At 40.8% G+C, this 22,101-nt stretch overlaps 1 protein-coding gene across 1 annotated transcript in view; it reads left to right on the forward strand.

The window, feature by feature from the left end:
• The first annotated feature begins 2,570 nt into the window (after positions 1–2,570).
• The window catches only part of LOC119737263 (rotatin-like), a 94,843-nt gene continuing 75,312 nt past the window's right edge, over positions 2,571–22,101 (forward strand). The window contains exons 1-15 of the mRNA XM_038211462.1: positions 2,571–2,754; positions 5,205–5,409; positions 7,441–7,587; positions 7,950–8,040; positions 8,946–9,060; positions 10,015–10,165; positions 12,642–12,804; positions 13,606–13,867; positions 14,808–15,005; positions 16,069–16,281; positions 17,241–17,350; positions 18,418–18,538; positions 19,460–19,585; positions 20,568–20,684; positions 21,562–21,713. Coding sequence (XP_038067390.1) covers positions 7,488–7,587; positions 7,950–8,040; positions 8,946–9,060; positions 10,015–10,165; positions 12,642–12,804; positions 13,606–13,867; positions 14,808–15,005; positions 16,069–16,281; positions 17,241–17,350; positions 18,418–18,538; positions 19,460–19,585; positions 20,568–20,684; positions 21,562–21,713 — 1,919 coding nt within the window. The 5' untranslated portion in view covers positions 2,571–2,754; positions 5,205–5,409; positions 7,441–7,487. The remainder of the gene's footprint in view (positions 2,755–5,204; positions 5,410–7,440; positions 7,588–7,949; positions 8,041–8,945; positions 9,061–10,014; positions 10,166–12,641; positions 12,805–13,605; positions 13,868–14,807; positions 15,006–16,068; positions 16,282–17,240; positions 17,351–18,417; positions 18,539–19,459; positions 19,586–20,567; positions 20,685–21,561; positions 21,714–22,101) is intronic.

Raw genomic sequence — 22,101 nt, forward strand, 5'->3', positions numbered from 1 at the left:
ATTTTTTGGTCAAAAACTGACTTTTTTTTATGATGCCGGCTATGGAAAACGTTGAAGATTTGGGGGCATTTTGTAAAAAATCTAAAATTGTTCTTTTCTCACTGGATACTGAATGTAATGAGTTGAACTCTTCAGGGAATTCAATTCTGGCCTCTAGGCACCTCGTGTGAACTTTCGAGCAAATTTGATGAAGTTGGATTTTTGGGTCAAAAACTGACTTTTTCGATGATGCCGTCTATGGAAAACGTTGAAGTTTTGGGCATTTTGTAACAAATCTAAAATTGTTTTTTGTCACTTTATACTGAATGTAATGAGTTGAACTCTTCAGGGAATTCAATTCTGGCCTCTAGGCACCTCATGTGAACTTTTGAGCAAATTTGATGAAGTTGGATTTTTGGGTCAAAAACTGACTTTTTCGATGATGCCGGCTAAGGAAAACGTTGAAGTTTTGGGACATTTGGTAAAAAATCTAAAATTGTTCTTTTCTCACTGGATACTGAATGTAATGAGTTGAACTCTTCAGGGAATTCAATTCTGGCCTCTAGGCACCTCGTGTTAACTTTTGAGCAAAATTGATGAAGTTGGATTTTTGGGTCAAAAAGTGTCTTTTTTGATGATGCCGGCTATGGAAAACGTTGATGTTTTGGGGCATTTGTAACAAATCTAAAATTGTTCTTTTCTCACTGGATACTGAATGTAATGAGTTGAACTCTTCAGGGAATTCCATTCTGGCCTCTAGGCACCTCGTGTGAACTTTTGAGCAAATTTGATGAAGTTGGATTTTTGGGTCAAAAACTGACTTTTTCGATGATGCCGGCTATGGAAAACGTTGAAGTTTTGGGTGCATTTTGTGAAAAATTTAAAATTGTTCTTTTCTCACTGGATACTGAATGTAATGAGTTGAACTCTTCAGGGAATTTAATTTTGCCTTATAGGCACCTCGTGTGAACTCGGAAATCGGACACGACGTTGTGTGTCGCGGGAACAGCAGTGGCCAATCTCCATATGGTTTCGTCAACGTCCGCAAAAGGAGAACACTTAATGAATGAAATCACAACTAGCATCAAAACAGCTCGAATGCATGTGATCGCAAAAGTGGACCCCAAAATTCGTTTTCCCACGCATAATGCAGGAATAACACAAAACCGCCCAGTTTTAAAAGTATAGTTGTGTGGACATTTATAACCTACTTTTAAATGTTCGTTCCTATTGACATGATCTCGTTCAGAGCGCGTTTTGTAGCCAAATTGGGCTGTTAAAGGACCCAGTGTCCCTTTTCAAGTTACAAACTGGAAAAGTCACTAGATGTGTTTGGCATCATCTAAATAGTTCGCTAAGAAGTAAGAATACATGTTGGAAAAGAGTTCCCTACCTGGACATCACTTGTCACCATGGTCACCCCCTGCACAAACCAGTATGAGGCTGGTCTGAAAATGTCTAAGTGTTTTCTCAGTACCGCGTAAATGCTTCAAAATATTTTTTCTGCAAAATTTGACTTTTTAGGACATACTTTCACTTTCTGGGCTGATAGGTCACTGCAGGGAAAAATTAGTGATGTCCAGTTAGGGAACTCTTTCCACATAACATGTTTAATATCAGCTTGCTTAATTTTGTGGCAAGAGGGTAGAGTTTTCATTTATGAATGGAACTTGTTAAATATCAGTAGAGGTGTCCTAATAAACTATCTGGGTGAGTTGAGCACATGTATTTTTTTTAAGTACATGTAGAAGGAATTTTTCTATTTTGCCCACGGTTTACTATTTTGGAGATTACATTATGCTCATTTGTTAAAAATCTAAATAATAGTCAAAAGCAGAAAATTGTTTTCCTGATTCAGGAGCAATAGTTAAAACTGGTTGGTTTAACACTTCTCAGTGGTATTTAAACAGTGTTCTGTTCATGTTGAGGACTCAAACAGGAGCATTCTGTTTATTTTGGTCTCACTACAATATGTGTTTAGCATTGGTTCATGCCCATCGTTTAGGATCATGTTAGACACTTTAAAGGGAATGTACATCATTTGCTTTTGCTTCCATTTTCAGAAATAAATGGATTTGGAGGATTAGTATGTTATAGAAATATTGTTAAACTGACTTGTTTCATATTTTGGGCTTGTAGATGCTGGAAAAAGCAAGAAAACCTATCATGTTCTTGTAGTCTGGTTCCCTGATCCCACTAAGATGAAACGGAGCAATTAATACACTTTGGGGAATTGTAAGGTCAAAGAATCTGTCTAGCAGGCTTGTACCCTTTACAGGTATGTAATCAATTGCAAAGAAAAGTCAGAATAACTAAATATGAAAAATTAAGAACAAGTTTTGAAAAAAGCCAGTTTTCTCCAGCGCTGGTCGGCCGACCAGCATTTGAAAAATACAGGTTTTCTTGAAAATGTCAGCACACCAGGAGCCACGATTTTATAGGATGCTTTAGACTGTCATTCCCTAACAATCCAGTAAGGTATTTTGTGATAATTTGACCATTTCTTTTTTTGATGTTTGCAAATGTTGTATTTTCCCTTTAACAGTATTTGCATTGTTCTATCCTTGTTCATTGTAATTTTGTACAGGACATAGACTGGAGGAGATCAGAGTGAGGGCACTGCGTAATATCCTGAGTAAGCTTGAGCATGATCTAATCTGTGAGGCAGATCTGGTGCAACATCGGCAGTTGCACATACACCTGCTGGAATGGTTCAATCATGACAAGTGCTCACACCAGCTTGAGGTTCTGCAACTCATCAAACAGCTGACAAAGGTACGTCATATGATTTGCCACCAGAGTTGTAACGAGTCACTGATATTTGTGACTCGAGTCGAGTCAAGTCATTTTAAAGAAGTGACTTGAGTCGAGTCAAGTCACTAAAAGGTCAAGAAGGTTGAGTTGAGTCAAGTCAATATTTAGCTCGAGTCAATTTGAGTCAATATTTAGCTCGAGTCAATTCGAATCAATATTTAGCTCGAGTAAATTCGAGTCAATATTTAGCTCGAGTCAATTCGAGTCAATATTTAGCTCGAGTCAATTCGAGTCAATATTTAGCTTGAGTCAATTCGAGTCACGAATATTTGAACACTGTATGAATATTTGAGCAACAACATCAACAATGACTTAAGGTGCCTGCAGATCAATGCCAGTCTCATCTGACAGCTGACAAAGGTACGTCATATGATTTGCCACCAGAGTTGTAACGAGTCACTGGTATTTGTGACTCGAGTTGAGTCGAGTCATTTTAAAGAAGTGACTTGAGTCGAGTCAAGTCATTAATAGGTTAAGAAAGTTGAGTTGAGTCGAGTCAATATTTAGCTCGAGTCAATTCAAGTCAGTATTTAGCTCGAGTCTGTATTTAGTATTATTTAAATTATTTAAAAGTGGGCATTTGTCTATTTAATTTTTAAAAGGAGGGCATGAATTTAGCTGGTGCTCGAATCAGGGCTCGATTTACCCGGGTGCACGCATGCACCAGTGCATGTAGATTTTTGCTTGTGCACGTAGCTTTTTACTGAGCATGCACAACGTGCATGTAAATTTTTTAGCCGCCAAAATACTCATTTCATGCATATATTTACTGTTTACAAATGAGTGAGAATAAGAATAAAGTTGGTTGAATACTTGACCAGATAGTGTACAAACGTGTTATTTCTTTTATATATCCATAAATTATTACTCGCGGCAGATTCAGAGTACGCGGTAGAATTTGGCAAGATCGTCCTGCAACCGCCTCCGATCATGCACGTGATTTACCACGTGATACATGTCGCTGATAACTTGGTATCGCACTGACGCTCCGGGCATTCCATATGTCCCGATCATAAGTGTGATTCCAAATTATTAGCGGCGTTTATCACGTGGTCTCGTTATTGGCCAATCGGACGCCGCTTATCATATGCCCCACATGAAGCAGACGGGTAGTTCGGAGGACTCCGATAATTTTGCACGCAAATGACCCTGGGTACTTGTGTCACTTGTCAGGTTAAAATCCAATTTCTACGTTCGTATGGGTTTTCATCGACGGCAAATTTCGTCGAAATGACACATCCTGAACACACGGGAAGGCAAATGTAGCTTTCTATGTGAGTACTCAACATAGGTACGTAATTATGTATGGCGGATCAATTTCGCCATGTTCAAAATGCCACAACAGCGTGGCGTTGTATACAACGCCACGTTCACGGGTCTAGGCTTGCCTTGACATGCTTGAACACGATCGAGTAAAAAGGCTATTTACTGTACTGTCTGTAGAAAGTTTGATAAATCAAAGAGAAAGAATGCCTTCAGAGAAGCAGACGGGTGTAAGTCAATTATGGTGCATGTGGGTTTTTCTTGGTGCATGTAGGTTTTTTGGTCTACATGCACCAGTGCATGCAACTTTTTTTTTGTAAATCGAGCCCTGGCTCAAATCCAAGAGCTTTATAAGAAAATTGCCCAGAGTCAATGATGAAACAACATAGTGGAAAATGTGTTTAAAATTTTGGTTCCTGGACAGTATTTTGTGCGTTCCAGAACCATGAACCGTGGGAGTCTGTGACACATTGTATGTTTGTACATGACAAACTGGTGCTGTACCGTACTGTATTCGCGAAGTGACATGAACATAAATTTTGCACCGTAAGTCATTGCAAATGTCTTTCACAAAGTTTTGCTGTTATTTTTGGGACTTGAGTCTTAGTAGCCTTCGTTTGAGTCAAGTCAAGTCTTTTGATGAGGGACTCGAGTCGGGTCGAGTCATTTGCTCGCAGTGACTCGAGACATTTACCTTTGGGGACTCGAGTTGAGTCGAGTCACACAAAAAATGGTTACTCCAGTTGGTACCATCTGTCGGTGGCGGCGCTGTTCAAAACTGACGATTATGCACACCAACGGCCAATATATAGTGCATTTCAGGGCGATACATGTGCGCAATTCAGAAAAAGGCACCCAAAACGGCATATGCCACAAAAAAGGGCAACACTTCTTTTCAAAAAAGGGCACTTGTTAAGAAAAAAAGGCACCTCTTTAAAAAAAAAAAAAAAAGGGCACTCTTTACAAATTATTGGGGGGGGGTAAGCCCGTTACAAAAAGGGCATTTGAATGGTAAAAGGCAGTTTTTAAGAAATATTGGGGGGGTAAATTCCCCCTTCCCCCCCCCCCCCCCCCCCCCCCACCCCCCGCTGGCTACGCCTATGGTTAAGTATTTGTTTTGTATTTGAATTGACATCTTTAATCTGCAGCATGATTCAGCTGTGAAGCAGTTTCTGGATATCGGAGCAGTGGACTTCCTTTCTAAGCTTCGTTCAGATAGTGAGGATCACGTACACCCAGTAATAGATGACATCCTGGCGAGTCTACTCAGATTATCCAGCCAAGATCAGTCATTGCGCAGAGGGGGCTGTACATGTATCTATCAGCAGCATCGATGTCCTGTGGTCCAGAAAGGTTTGTTTTCCCTACCATAAGTTTTCAACCCCAATTGCTAGAGTGGTTAAAACCTCCTATTCATTGCTGAGTATTAAACCTCTAAAGCCCTTTTCACATTAGACAAATCTCTGGGTTGACGCAGGGTCGAAAACATGCATCGTTTCACACTTGAAGAATTTCAACCCTGCGTCAACCCTGCGATAGATTTCGCCCCGGGTTGAACTCAACCCTGCTCCAGACCAGGGTTGAGATTTTCAACCCGGGTTGAAATTCTTGCCAGGGTTCAAAACAGTAGTAACTGAGCATGATAAGCTTGATTTGCATGAAACAAGTGTGAAACGATGCAGGGTTGAACGCAGGGTTGAACAATCAAAAACTCAACCCAGGGCGGCACTGGGTTCGCCCAGGGTTGAGTTCAACCCGGGTTGAGAAGCTCTAGTGCGAAAAGGGCTTTAGAGTGCTCTCCCAACCAATATGGGAAGATACACTGTTTGTATATATTTACAATCTGAGTTGGATTTCTTTTTCTATTTTAAGGTGATTTTTCCGTCATTCAGCACAGTCTTGTGCACTTTTAAAACATACATTGTAAAATCACAGTGCAACTAAACTATTCATTGGGTGAATTTGCATTAGGCTGATGTCAATCAATATAATGTTTTACCCTTTAACACACCAAGTACAATGTTTTTATACGTCGGTGAAGGGCAAATTTTAATATTGATTTACATCACCCCGACGTAAATTCATTTTATGAAGAGTTTAATTGCGGTACCCACTGCTACATGTACAACAGATTCAAGCCAACCGATCCGGCAAGCTCGGTGGTTGAGTGGTAAGTAGAAAGCAGGATGTCGTGAGTTTGAGTCCCACCCGAGTGATTTTGTCCCAACTTTCACTCGGGAGGTAACACACTAAGTATACAGCGTTTATATGGTGGTGTTCCCTAACGTGGCGCACTTCGACGTTTACCCAACTTTCCTCGTGTAGTGTTGCCAAACCTCTTTGGTGACAAACCTCAAATTCATGCAGTGAAATACTGGTACTTTGACCTTATTTAACCTCTGTGAACAATTTCGGTTTCATGACATTCAATCCGAAATTCAAAAACGGTGGCATCCGGAAATTGGGCACAAATTGGCGGAGTGTTCCCTAACTCGGTGCACTTGAATAAATCTTGGAAAATTCCAAATTAACATTTAAGAATTCCTGTAAAGTTGGTAGATTCTGATAAACCATTATTATCTGTACTTACATACCCAACCAGAAGTTTGTCAGAATTTTTTTTTTCTTATTTTTCGGGGCATTTTCAAAGGGTTCGCTTTGCACTTCAAAATAAAATCGGAAAATCACGCCAAAATGACTTTTTCTTCTAACTTTGTAACGGGTAGATAAACTCGTGATTTATGAACGGGAGTGCTGAGAACTTGATGAAATTTCACTTTCTGTGAAATTTCAGTTAAAACTTTTGCTCTAGCTAGGCGCTACAGGCGAAAAATCAAAGTGCGCCACTTTGGGGGCCGTGCCACGTTAGGGTATATCAACAATACGCACAAGTAAATTGCAGCCCACTGGAAATACAACTTGCGCTCTGTTTGGTGTTATTGTCCTTTGCAAGGGGCAGGACGGATTATAAAACAAAAAGAAGGTTGGGTGAGAGGGGGTATATTTTCAGGGTGACCGTTTTAGCTGATTTTCGGCTAACTTTGACAGAATTTTTGTACCGAAAAGTTTGACCGAAAATTTGACAGAATGGATTTTTTTGGCAGATTTCTGGCAGAATTCTACAAAAATGGTTATTTGACAGAAAAACAGCAAATTTGAACAAAAAAGTGTACATTTGATTAAAAAAGCTTAAATCCCTTCAAACGAACCCTAAAATTGTTAAGCCTGCTTCTGAAAACATGCCCTCTGATTGTTGACTCTGGTGCTGTCGCCAACTAGTTGAGTGACTCTTTGGATAGAAAATCGCAAATCTACGGTGGTAGGCAAGACAATAGCCTTGGGACTAGATGGAGCTGATAACACACTGCTTGTATTTTTTTTTAGAAATTTCCAGAAACCTAGAAGAGGTTGGGAAGCCTGACTGTGCTGAGATGAGGACGACGGATGTTCATCGTGGCTACTTCCCTCATTCTGTTACCAATACAAAGAAAGCGCTGCACACAAATGACCTCAGCAGTTCACCAAATTCAGGTATTGACATGTATAGTATATATAAATTAACTTTTCCAATATTCGCAATGCATCTTGGGCATGAATGACAAACAAACCTAACGTTTTGTACACAAACCTATGGAGCTGTGATCTAGTTACCGCTTAACAATTGTTGACTGCGGTGATGTGGAATATGCTGTTTTCAGCAACTGAGGTGCGCATATACGCCAGAGCTTATTGTGAACTGGAGCTTGTTTTGTAGTATTTCATTTTCACATGTGTTGTATGAGCTGCAAGCAGCCTTGAATACGGATTGCCAGCTTATAATGACTAGTGAAGCAAGTTCCTTCTTTTCAAATAAAACAAATAAAGAACTCACTTTGTAAACCTTGATTTTGCAGATGTTGGATGTGTGAAAGGATTGACTTTTTCGACATTTCCTTGGTTGCCTCTCACACCGACAGACAGACATGTACTGATCTCCACTAACAGGTGAATGATGAACATAAGAAATACCTACACACACACTGAATGATCCGCTTGGATTATATTGGGGGAATGATGAACATAAGAAATACCTACACACACACTGAATGATCCGCTTGGATTATATTGGGGGAATGATGAACATAAGAAATACCTACACACACACTGAATGATCCGCTTGGATTATATTGGGGGAATGATGAACATGAGAAATACCTACACACACACTGAATGATCCGCTTGGATTATATTGGGGGAATGATGAACATGAGAAATACCTACACACACACTGAATGATCCGCTTGGATTATATTGGGGGAATGAAGTGTCATGGCCTAGCGGTTAAGAGCACCGGACTCATGCTCTGGTGTTTCAGAGGTAACAGTGACGTGGGTTCGAGCCCGGGCCCGGACACCTGTGCCCTTAAGCAAGGCACTTAACCATTATTGCTTCGTCCTCCGGAGGTCCTGTGTGTTGTATAAGGCCTAACGCACGTAAAAGAACCCAGTAACACTTATCGCTAAGAGAAGGGGTTTGCCCTGGTGTTTCTGGCCTCACACATTTGAAATTGTTAGTTTTTCCGGCCAGAAAGTTTGTAAGTGTATGATTCGAGTATCTGATTGCCCTTTTCTTTTCGTTTTATCAATATTGAGTTTTTTGTAAGGCGGCAGAACGCTTTGCCCAATCTATAACAAATTAGCTCAAGTTTTCTACTGAGACTCGTTCAAATGGGCCGTGTTTTGTCGACCGTAAACTTGAAAAACGAACTCTCCGTGGCAAACTCTTGGTGGCGCACTGCATTGTGAATCGCCCGAATTGGGATGATTGAATCCTTATCACTTGAAGATTTAGGCATTTTTTCCTGACGTATTAAAAGCAGCTATGTTCATCTACTGTTTTCTTCTCCATAGTTCTTTGTGTAGTCCAAGACCTAGCCTTGTTCTCAACTCGTGTGAATTTGTCAGTGGAGTCGTCTTGCAAGATTTTCCTGCTGAAATATTTTTACAGAGGCCAAGCATCACCAAGGTTTGTTTTTACATGTACTCTCATAATTGTTTGACTTGTTTTGTTTCTTGACATGTCCTATAAGGTTTGTATACGACAACCTCCTGTGAACTTGGGCTTAGTTCCCCATGGTTATTGTTGTTGCAGGTAACCCATTGTTTCAAGTCCTCACACATATCCGCTCCGTTCACAAGAACCCCCTCACCGGCAAAGAGAGTACAGTTGGGGGTGACCGACCGATGCCATCTTGCCTGACTGCAATAATTGCCGCGAAGCACGGCCACTGCATGTACATACAAATCCCCTGGTGTACGTGCGACACACACTAGGAACGGTGCGCGTCAACCAGCGAAATGTCCCGCCCATGGGACGTCGTTGCTAGGTAAAAGGGCGCCTTCTTTTGTCGGCGCACGGAGCCCATAGGATAACAAGATCACATGATTAGTTATCCAACGAGTGCGTGTGGTACAGGGAATAATGTAGTGCCTCTGTGCTCCATAGGCAATGAGGTTGAATGCTGAGTGGCTGTGGGACACAGACGCATTACTATTTCCATATTCCATGAGCACGAGTAAACCTGACACACATTAGAGCTACATAGTCCATCATTTGCAGCTATTCAAAAAGTAACTGCGGTAATTATTGTTGAAAAACATACTTGGTTGAAAGATAGTGGGGGACTAAGCTCCCTGTGAAATTATTCTTTCTGGCAAGCTGTCATTTTGAAGTAATCAACGAAAGAAGGCCTTTCCAACGGTACTTCTTAAGACGCACCGTAGGAAATTTAAATTAGTAGTTCGTTTTGTTATTCGGTGAAGCGTGCGCAGGCATTGGCACGACGCACACGTACGTGCGGTTGCTATAATTCGTAGGAATAGTGCGCGACATCGCGTAGCTGCAATCAGCTGAGAACGTGTTTAAAAAACCCTGAATTACCATTGGCGTCACTTCAGTCTCTATTGTATTTGATTGCAGAGTCTGTTGTCTTTGCTTGGCCTGAAGCCCCTCAGCGTTGGTGATAACTCCATACCTCTAAGTGCCATCAAGTGCTTGAGGGAATTATCCACTCTGTTACTTTCACGTCACAGGTTTTATCATGACCCTGCCCTGTATTGCCCCAAACAAGGTAAGAACAAGAGTTGCTCTTTTGCTAAGCCTTTTAGCATTCATCATTTTGACCTTGCAAACATCAAAAAACGAAATGATCCAATTATCACGAAATACCTCACTGAATTGTTAGGCAATGACAATCTAAAGCATCCTGTAAAATTGTGGCTCCTGGTGTGCTGACAGTTTCAAGAAAATTTTTATTTTTCCAATGCTGGTTGGCCGACCAGCGCTAGAGAAAACTGGCTATTTTCAAAAACTACTCCATATTTCTTATATTTGGTTATTCCACATTTTCTTTGCAATTGATTACACACCTGTGAACGGGTACAAGCCAGTTAAATTGATACTCTGGCCATACAATTCCCCAAAGTCTATACTTTGCTCCATTTCATCTTAAGTGGGGTCAGGGAACCAGACTACAAGAATATAATTGGTTTTCTTGGTTTTTCCAGCATCTAAAAGCCAAAAACGTGAAACAAGTCAGTTTAACAATATTTGCTAAAACATATAAATCCTCCAAATGCACTTATTTCTGAAAATTGCAGCAAAAGCAAATGTTGTACATTCCCTTTAAGTCATTTGGTTAGAAAATCTTCAAAAATTACAGGATTCATCGCAAAGTTACTTCAGTGGTACAATGTACATAATTCGTTGTACAATCGAAGTAAGAAATTATAGCAAGGTAATTTTCAATGTACATAGGGCAAACCCAATCGGAATTGTACTTCTCTAGATTTAGGACTTTGAATGAAGCACCTTAAAGGGAATATACAACATTGGCAAACATTGAAAAATAAAGCTACCAAGTTTTTACGAAATACCTTACTAGGATGTTGGTAACTGGCAGTCTGAAGCATCCTGTAAAATTATGGCACCAGGTGTGAAGTCATTTTCAAGAAAACGGTATTTTTGTATACATTTCCAATGGTGGTCGGCCGACCACTGTCAGAAAAACCTAACTATTTTTCAACTACTGCTCCAAATTTACAATTTTTTTTCAGTCCAAATTTTGTTTGCTATTGGTTACATGTTCATGAATAGGTGCAAGCCAGCTAGACTGGCTCCCTTTCCTTACAGTTTTCCGAAATCTATGAATTGATCCATTTTATCTTTAGTGGAGTCAGGGAACCAGACTACTTAAACTTTTTTGTTTTTTCTTGGTTTTTCAAGCATTTTCGAACGCAAAACTTCAAACATGTCAGTGTAACAATATTTGATCTATTATACTAACCCCTCAAACAGTTCATTCCTGAAAGTTACAGCAAAAGCCAATGCTGTACGTTCCCTTTATTAAGTCATTTGGTTAGAAAATCTGCAAAAATTACAGGATTCACCGCAAAGTTACTTCGATGGTACAATGTACATAATTCGTTGTACAATTGAAGTAAGAAATTATAGCAAGGTATTTTCAATGGACATAGGGCAAACCCAATCGGAATTGAACTTCTTTAGATTTAGGACTTTGAATGAAGCACCTTAAGTGTGATCACACCATGTCACATATGTGTCACCGTGATGTCAGGGTTCCTTATCTGTCATCAGCAGGTGGTCTATGTATGTTCCTAGTTAGAAATTGGATTCCTAAAGCCCTTTTCACACTAGACAAATCTCGGGGTTGACCCAGGGTTGACACAGGGTTGAAAACATGCATCGTTTCACACTTGAAGAATTTCAACCCTGCATCAACCCTGCATCAACCCTGTGTCAACCCCGAGATTGATTTCACCCCAGGTTGAACTCAACCCTGCTCTAGACCAGGGTTGAGATTTTCAACCCAGGTTGAAATTCTTGCCAGGGTCCAAAACGGTAGTAACTGAGCATGATAAGCTTGATTTGCATGAAGCAAGTGTGAAACGATGCGGGGTTGAGAGCGGGGTTGAAAAATCAAAAACTCAACCCAGTGCGGCACTGGGTTCGCCCAGGGTTGAGTTCAACCCGGGTTGAGAGGCTCTAGTGTGAAAAGGGCTTTAGAGTGGAAAAAGTTGGATGGAAAAATGTACAAAGATATATAAATTCCACATAGAGAAAAGTTGGTATTAAAAGGGGAAAGAAGAAAGGTTTAGGTGCATGTCTGTATTTAGGCAGTCTTTTTTTGCCTTGCCTATTTTTGGCAGTGAATAAAGCCATCAAAATTTGAACCAAATTGCTAACGTAAGACTGGTACCACATTGATTGATAAATAACAAGTGACTGTGTGATATTGGGTCTCACACTTGTTCCAGACTTTCACAAATGTGATGCGATCAAGCTAAATGAGTCGTTTGTCGGGAATGTTTATTTGGAGATACAGGCCAAAATAAAATCACTTCATAACATCACTTTATGACATCTCTTGGTGTTCCGACTTCCATAATTTTTGAACTTGTGATGGTATCAGCATGCAGTTTTCACAGCAGTAATGCAGGGATTGTGCTCTTTTCAAATCTGTAAAACTTTTAAAACTTAAATGGATTGGATTCATGGACGTTTTGGCATTTTTATTTCGTCTGCAGATTTTGGGTCGCAGACAGCCTCTTCTACATCCTCTGGAACGGTAAGGGCATCCTGCTCAACAAGCCAATCAACTCTCAGCTCAGACCCTAGACCCTCAGTGATTGGTCGCAATGAACCTCGTATGAGAGGCGATGGAAGAGATGGTGACTCTCCAAGCTCCGTGTAAGTTTCAAATGATCAGATAGCTTCTCTGACTTAACAAGAATATAATTAATGGAAGATTCCAAGTGCAGTGTCTTTGCAAAGTAGGACATTTATTGGAACCAGAGCTGATTTGGGCGCCATGTGTACAGCTATCTTGACAAGTAATAGGTCCTTATTAAAACATAGGTATTGTCTCATTTTGGTTTAACGTTATCAGTCGTTTTGAAAGTGTTTGCTGATCTTAGTTTCCTTATTTGTAAAAGAGTGCATTCATGTTATATTTATATCCATTCAGTTATTGAAGCAGTGCGTTCGATTACTTCCCCCGCGCTTACTCGTGCAAGCGCAACAGCGTTCGATTGACCTCTCACGTGACTTATCGCGCTTACTCGACCCTTGCCCAAGTAACCGACTCGCTGAGCCGGTTACTTGGCTAAGTATCCCATAAGGCCATGCAGCGTCTGGCGGGCGCCTCATCAGGCCGTGTCCGACACAGGCTTCCACGGAGCAAAGAGCTACAAACCCTATGTAGCTCTATGCACGGAGCTACGGCTACGAATTGTCAGCGCGTCCCCGCGTATTTTCACTGGAGGTGGACGTGCATGCCCATGTTTCCAGCTCTTGCAACTTTACCTGAAACAGTTCGTTTATTTAGCTCCACTGCGCATGTCTGTCATTACGCGAAGAGCCAGGCGCGAGTAAGCGGGGGGAAGTAATCGAACGCACTCAATTTAACCTTCATAAGGCTGGCATCACAACACATCAGTTTCCAGCCCGTCTTGGAGATAACATAACAAAAATGTTCATTTCCTTTTGCAGAGATTCAAGTCACACAGTGCCAGACCAAGCTCCTTCTGTCTCCGACACTGACAGTGAAGATGCTATCATTCTCCAGTTCTCACAGCTTACCCTTCCCGAGTTTGCAACTGATGTCCTGTTTCATGTGACACCACTCCTAAAGACTGGTACCACAGAAATGTTTGTAGCGAGTCTGTACCTCCTGCATGAGGCCTTGAAGCTTATAAGGATAGCAATGACATCAGAGATATGGGACGATAGCAGTGCTGCAGGCAGAGCCTTGGTGAGTCTTACTTGCTCAGTATTGATGCATTTGTGCTTACTAGAATAAGGGCTGCCGTCCAATTAAAATGAACATTTGTATGGTTTATCATAAACTAGGGCCAGTAGGCTTTCCATTGTTATGTTGATTGCATTCCTCTGGTCATGCTCAAGAAAGCTCCATTGTCGAAGTAAAACCCTGTTGTGACAGTTTAACCCAAATTTTTCAAATTTCAAAACCAAGAAATTCTGAAGGATACATTTTCAAAACCAGAATTTATTGTCCCTGTTTAGGGGCCACCTTTATTGCTGGCCGGTCTTAAACACTTCTGGTGCTGGTGCTTTATCATCCGTTTAAGATCGGCCATGTGATGGGCCCTCAACCAATAGGAATGGGTAAACTGTTTTGGGTATTTATGAATGAAGATTTCAATGTTCATTCTGTAACTTGTTGCAGGTGATCTTGTTATATGATCTTAACAAGCAGTTGATTATTTCTCAATTTAAGTGTCTGTCCAGTTTCATACAAAGTCAGTTGATGTGTTCAAATTTCCATTTGTGTTGGAAACAAAGAAAGCAATTTTTGATAGGATCATAACACTACACCAATATGACATTATCTTCAAGTAAACTTGAATCCTCGATCCTGATTGGTCGATCCATGGCAACAAGCCGTGCTACATATAACCATGTAGCACGGCCTCGGTCTCGCACTCAGCGTATTCCGCTGTTCCAAGATGCGAGCGGCATTCCAGCTGCAAACGCTGCTGAATGTCCGTGTAATGCGTGCTCGTTCCAGCTGTATTGCGCGTCAAGTTTGCTTGAAGATAAATTCGTTATCACGCTCGCGCTCGTGGAACACGGAATAATGTAGTGCGTCTGTGTCCCACATACCACGAGGCCGAACGGTCACGGGATAACTTATATTGTCTACATTGATATTCATGTTATTTTCCTTGCAGATTGACAAGTTATTGGATAGCTTTGAAACCCTTGGCGAGGTTATACACTACCATTATCTCCAGTGCCATGGAACTGATGATGATGAGTCATCTTGCCCTGCCGTATCTGATGAGGCTTTCATTCATCATCGTTTGTCCACAATTGCTGTTGTTGCTCTTGTGAAGAAACTCATCCAAGAACTTGTTCCACTTGAAAAGGTAACTTTAGGTCTTATATTGTAGCGCAATGCATTTTATAGAGGGCGCACCTTAGTCATTTGCTGGTAGCCAGCGGTGTGTGCGTGTTCTCATCCAGGTTGTGGGAGCACCAGCCAACAGCGGCAGTGTATGTAAGCGGCCTTGTGCTCAGCTTCGCTCTCTTTTTGCGGTGGCCCGTACCAGAGCTCGGTCTCTATGAAGTTTCTGTTGTAACACTGATTAACTGCCCACAATTAACCAATCACCTAGGCAGCAAGTCACAGTGCAGGGAGCCCATAGAGCTATATTAAATTACTAGAGCGCTAACTCGATGTACAAAGAGATGCCTGATGGGCACATCCATGTTTGTACACAAACCTATGGAAAACTAGAAATTGTGTACGGCTTTTGTACGGCTATTTGCATATCTGCATTTGTATTCCATACCGGTGCGTTATCGAATCCGAAACGCCCAAAACCGAAATGCACGATCAGCAAATGAGCCTTTCATTTTGCTGTACGCAAACAGCGCAACGCGTGCGCGTATTTGCTGCAGATGCTTTTTCCCGTGACGTTTTTTTAACTGTCATGACGCGCTCAAGTTGTTTGCGTATGTTCTACTTGCGCGTTGCATATAGAGTACACTTTCAATTTCAAAATTCAATCCATTATGTTTTACAAACACGCACCAGAATTCAAAATGTCTGCGCCCAGGACGGCTTCGAAGCGTCTCCGCATGCAAGAATGAGGATTTAGCGCTCTAGTAATTTAATATAGCTCTATGAGGGAGCCTCATACTTTGTGTGAGTGGAAACTGGCTAATAATTCCTTTATCCTTATCCCGAAAATGGAGTAATCTCTAAAATTATAAGAGAAGTGATTAAGAAGATCACGTAGGTTAGGCACCTATGATGTAGGCTGGAACTTGAATGGTGAAGAAACCATAAAAGGTAAGGGTAGGCGCAAACCTGTGTCCAGTGTTCAATTCTTCCCCCTTGGTACACTCCCCCCCCCCCAGACATGCCATGAGATTGTAATTTGCTGATACTGATCAGATCCTTTTTATTTCCTGTCTTGTTTGAAGGCTAAAGATGTGTTACCAGAGAGTCTGTCCTTGTCATTATACCTTGCTGTTATGGATCAAGGTCTGCTGTACTGTACACCTGATGTTCGACCATTCCTGTTGGCCGTCATACAAAGGTGCTTACCCAGTAAGCATAGACTGTACCAACAGGTTGCAAGCATCTGTAACTCCATGGACAGTGCTTGTATGTTCCTTCATGAGATTGACAAAGAGGTTAGCAAGTAGCTTTTTTGACATTAACAAGTCTTTTTAACATTTCGTCGCTTTGCTCACAAATTGACAAAAACCTCAGAATTTGACAAAACTTCATCCCACGATAATTGCATTTGAAGTCATTCATTTTTTCAAAAGACATTTTCAACCACTTTGCAGTAAAAGAATTTGGAACTTTTTGCATTATCCGATAGCATGTGATTTGCTTTTCGCTATTTCAAAGTTGTTTGTTAAAAATAGTTCTTAATTAAACAGTAATTCATTAATAAAACTTTTTTGCACTTCGTGAGAACATCAAAACTTTGGGTCCCGTATTTCCCAAATAATTTGTACACAGTTTTTGTCACTTCGTGGGAACAACATGAATTGCAGAGGCTTTACTTATTTTGTACTTTTGTCGACGCATCAAACTTGTTACTTTTGCGCGTCATATGATCGGTGAGCACGCACGCATCTGTTCTTTTTCAACATCGTTCGCGTGTGCGTGTATGCTCCCGTCCTGCTGCGAGTAGACCAATGTATAATTTCTCCGGCCCTGCTCACGAAGTGACTTTTTGTCACTTCGTGAGAAAATTTTACACTTTTTGACACTTTGTAAAAATGAAAATCACAGATTTCAGGCTTTTTGTCAAATGTTTGTTTACAATAATTAAGAAAGCAAAAACTATTTTGCTTTGAAACTTGATCAAATTGTTCGTTGAGACAGCTATAATAAAATGGCTAGTAAAGCTCAAAACCGAACAATTATCAATTTTCGAGGTTTTTTGTCACTTCGTGAGCAAAGCGACGATTTAAGGCATGCATAATTTAATTTGTTGGTCGTGTCTCAGATAGCAATGTTTGACATATCAAAGGCTTGCCCTTTAGTGAAACTCTAAATCAGTGCCAATTGTACTCTAAAATTAGGGTAAAAATTATTACGAATTCATCATTAAAAACTATTAATCTTCTTTTCACAGAGCACAAATGTTGAGAGATTGCTTGACTTAGCAGAGGCAAGCCTCAGAAGTCTGCATTATCACAGAATTCTGACATTAGCAGATAAGTTTGTTCAACTATGCTCTGACATGTAAGTACTTGAATATTTGGTTAATTAGCAACGTTCATAAATATGCGCGAATAATTCAAGAAGCAAACATCGAATCCCTTAGTGGTTTGCTTTTTGACAAGATGAAAAGGCCTTGTGCAGGCCTGTAGAAGTTGTAATTATTCAATCTGATGGTCAACAAGTACAGTGAAAGACTTATCTGCAATTTTGAAAGATGGGTTGTATTCTTTTGTTGTACGTGTCCCTTGTAGACCAGTGTTCTCCAACCTGTAAATATAACCTGGTGCCCCGCTATGCTTTCTGAGGCACCCGCCAAGCTTCAAAAGTTGCCCGCCATGCTTTAAAAAAAATGAAAACAATTATAGAAAAGACAAACAAGTGAGACTACCCTTACCCTCCAGGGTATATTTTGTCCAGAAACTCTGCTAAAAGCAGTAACATTCAACACTTGTCAAACTGACAAGCCTGCCCATTGCAGCAATCCATCAGGTTACAAGTCTCAAGGCCAAACTGCCTCAGAGTCCCTGGTCACTGATGTGTTAAAAAAGATGATGCTGAGCCAGTATTGTACTTAACTGTTACTGTTTTAGAAATAGCATAAAAGCATCGAACCGGCCAACCGATCCCGTTAGCTCGGTGGTCGAGTGGTAAGACATCTGCACTAGAAAGCAGGAGGTCGTGGGTTCGAGTCCCACTCGAGTGATTTTTTCCAACTTTCACTCAGGAGGTAACACACTGGGTATACAGTGTTTAAAACGTCGGTGAAGGGCAAAACCTAATTTGATTTATATCACCCCGGCGCAAAAATTCCATCTTATAATAGCATAAAAGCTGTTATCCATACATAAATTACAGTACGTGTTCATCGGCAAATAGTGCCCCCTAGCATAAAGAAATGTATGACTGCAAATAGCGCCCCTAACATAATTATAGCGCCCCCTCCCTCCGCTTTTTGACGGCACACCGACCTATAATTTTTAAAGTTGGAGAACACTGGTAGACTGAATCCAATAGTATTTTTTAGGTGGGTTGTGGTTTTTATGTATGAAGCTGGTGAATTTATAGAAAGCTGTTTGCGTGTTGTCTAGCTGCAGTTCATCAAATGGGAAGTTGCTCAGATATTCTGGACGGATTCTACTGAGATTCCTTGCCTGTCCCGAGCAAGACGTAAAGTTACAGACCTATGCTGCATGTCTCAAGATTGTCAAGGTAATGGCAAGGAAAACAGGTTTGACAAAGTGGCATCACTCCTTGGAATTTATTTATCACCATATTATTAAAGGGAAGATACAACATTTGCAAACATCACAAAATGAAACGATCAAATTATCACGAAATATCTTACTGGATTGTTAGGGAATGACAGTCTAAAGCATCCTGTAAAATCGTGGCTCCTGGTGTGCTGACATTTTCAAGAAAAACGGTATTTTTCCAACGCTGGTCAGCTGACCAGTGTTGCAGGAAACTGGCTTTTTTCAAAAAGTGCTCCTAATTTTTCCTAATTAGTTATTCCACATTTTCTTGGCAATTGATTACACACCTGTGAATTGTAAAGTCGGAGAATCAGTCTACTTGTCAGGCTTGTACCCACAAGCCTGACAAGTAGACTGATTCTCCGACTTTACAATTCCCCAATGTCTATAAATTGCTTCGATCCATCTTAAGTGGGGTCAGGGAACCAGACTACAAGAACATGATTGGTTTTCTCGGTTTTTCCAGCATCTACCAGCCCAAAACATGAAACAAGTCAGTTCAACAATATTTTCTATAACATACTGATCCTCCAAATTCATTTATTTCTGAAAATTGCAGCAAAAGCAAATGTTGTACATTCCCTTTAATATTCTGAGAGAATAAATAATACAGCTGGAAAAATGCTTCTACACTACAAAGTTTCAAAATACACGACTGAGCCCATAGAGAGCAAAAGTTCCTGCACTGATTGCAGTCTGATCAAGATAAGCTCCATGGCAGGGGTGTTGATATCCAGTGATAGCAAACATTCATGTTAAGTGATGCACATTGATGTTCACACCATGAGTCTGATGTGAATTTGATTCCTTGTTTGTAACTTTATGTGATGTTTATTGTACAGTGCTCTTACTGAGTGATTTTTCTGTGGTTTTTCAGGATGTCATAAATGTAGAGGAGTCCATCAAAGCGAGACCAAGTGCCACTGAACGCATCCATTTCCTGCTTGATTCCAAGATTCTGTATGAGATATGTTGTTTTGGACTCTTTGATGAGCAAGAGAAGGTTGGTACTATGTTAAGCCAAAGAGTTGAGATTGCTGATGTTTTGAATTCCCCTATCACAGTGATGTTTACCTTGGGATAATTGCTATAGAGCCAGTTCTATCCGCTCCGTTCACAAGTACCCCCTCACCGGCAAAGAAAGTACTGTTGGGAGTGACCGACTGACGCCATCTTGCCTGGCTGCAATTTTGCGCGACGCGCGGCCGTACCACTGCGTGTACATAGTACAAATCCCCTGGTGTACGTGCGTCACACACAAGGAACGGTGCGCATCAACCAGCTAAATGTCCCGCCCATGGGATGTCGTTGCTAGGTAAAAGGGCGCCCTCTTTCGTTGGCGCACGGAGCCTATTAAGATCAGGTTCCACACAAAAAAACATGTTCAGTGAATAAGAACAGAATTATTTTGAAGGTTGTTTGAATGCATTGGGTTGCTCAGTTCATACTTGGGTCAGGGTAGTGTCATGATGCTACCACAATACTTGCCCCCACAGAACGTCCAAATGAAACGTCCATTCTCTATGAACAGACTCTTGACTCAATACTAAACAAACCGATGATGCTTCTCCGTTACAAAACTTACACAGGACATTAAGGTCACTGGAGGTGTATTGGTAAACAAAACTCGGATATAAACAAATCATTTAACCTATTATAAGATGGAATTTTTGCGTCCGGTGATGTAAATTGAGATTCCATCTTATTTCCATAAGAATTCCATCTTATAATAGTTTATGCGGTACCCGTTGCTATGTACATCAGATTCGAACCAGCCAACCCGTTAGCTCGGTGGTCGAGTGGTAAGACATCTGCACTAGAAAGCAGGAGGTCGTGGGTTCGAGTCCCACCCGAGTGATTTTTTCCAACTTACAGTCGGGAGGTAACACACTTAGTATACAGTGTTTAAACGTCAGTAAAGGGCAAAACCTAATTTGAAAAATCATTTAATCATTTTTGTGGACGATTTGTTTGATCTTACAAAGGTGTGCAGCCAAGCTGAAGATTTGATGTGCCATCTGTTTCAAGGCCAACTCTTGATGTCACCAACCACCTGGTGTGTTTTTCTGCAGGCGTGTGTCCCTGTACTCCCCGTCTTGCAGGTCAGGTTATACCTAGGAGCTCTTTGAATACCATTGTAATACATGATAACTGATAACAAGAAATACCTGTACTGGTTTGCTAGTTTAAGGAGAATACACGAGAAAGTGTGGATTTGTAATTTAAGAATTCACGCCTCGTGAATTCGTAAATTAAGAATCCACACTTGCGAGTGTATTCTTCGACTTAAACCATTGCATCAACAGAAGTATTGGAAAGAATGTTGCAACCTGACGCCACTTTTTTCTTCATATCTCATCTCAATGAAGGTCATTCGTTGCAAATATGATGATAAGACATGAATCTGGGACTGAGAAATGTTTCCAACTATGTTAGGAAATACTTGAAATGACTCTCCATAGACTTCGTACACAAGCGCGGAAGTGGCGTCAGGTTGCAACATTTTTTCCTGGCGTGTTTAGCATGTGTAATGCCACACCCGTACAACCAAGTCATTTTGTGTGTATAGGCTCCTTACGTCAAAATGGATACTTCAGACGACGATTTCTTTCTGACTAAAAGTAGATTTTGCAGTGACGGCGGAGAATCTGACAGTGAAGATGCATTGGTAATTTTCGGAAAGCAAATTTTCACGCAGACGGTCCTATTCATGCTCATTATGGAGAACAATTGTCCGATGTGTTCAAAGTGCGGATTCGTAATTCCAAATCCACACTTTACTAAAGATTCGTCGTTCCAAATCCACATTTTGTGACCAGTGTAAGAGATTCGTAGATCCGAATCCACACTTGTAACACCAGTGTGACGTCACAGCAATGGTTTATTTTTTTTTTAACTGAGCAGGGCTGTTTTGTGCTCACCTTTGAGTGATAAATGGATATGTTGACATGCGAGTTGAACATGTATCATTTTCACCAGGCACTCGCGAGTAGGAAAACCCAACTGTCTGCCTGCATTCTGGGATTGCTGGAACCCAGTGCCTCAAGGAGCAAATCAGCAGAGTTTGAAGTATTGCCTGATCTAGAGAAGCTCAGAGGATCCTTGAGACTTCTCCTGTGTCAAGATCAAAGGTAACTACGTGTGTACTATGACTGCATGGTCCCCGCCACGCCTGCAAAGGGCCAAAGAAGGCATGAAATTGGAGTTTCTTTTTGAATGGCAGTAAATATGCTTTTCCTAGGAAATAAATTGGATTATTATTGTTTTGGTATTGTTTGTTGCCTCATCCAGAAATTGGGTTACATGTCATTGAAGCTGGTCTGTAGGTTGCTGGTCTTGAGCAGTCCAGTACAGTGCAGAATGAAAGATAACAAGAAGAATTGTTCACTCTACAGACCTAGTAATATAATCATGCTCCATGATATAATGATGTAGAAATATACTTAAAGCTATAGTCCATCATTTGCAGCTATCCGAAAAGTAACTGGCATAATTATTGTTGAAAAACATACTTGGTTG

The sequence above is a fragment of the Patiria miniata genome, unplaced genomic scaffold, assembly GCF_015706575.1.
Source record: "Patiria miniata isolate m_02_andy unplaced genomic scaffold, ASM1570657v1 HiC_scaffold_3, whole genome shotgun sequence".
Taxonomy (NCBI): domain Eukaryota; kingdom Metazoa; phylum Echinodermata; class Asteroidea; order Valvatida; family Asterinidae; genus Patiria; species Patiria miniata.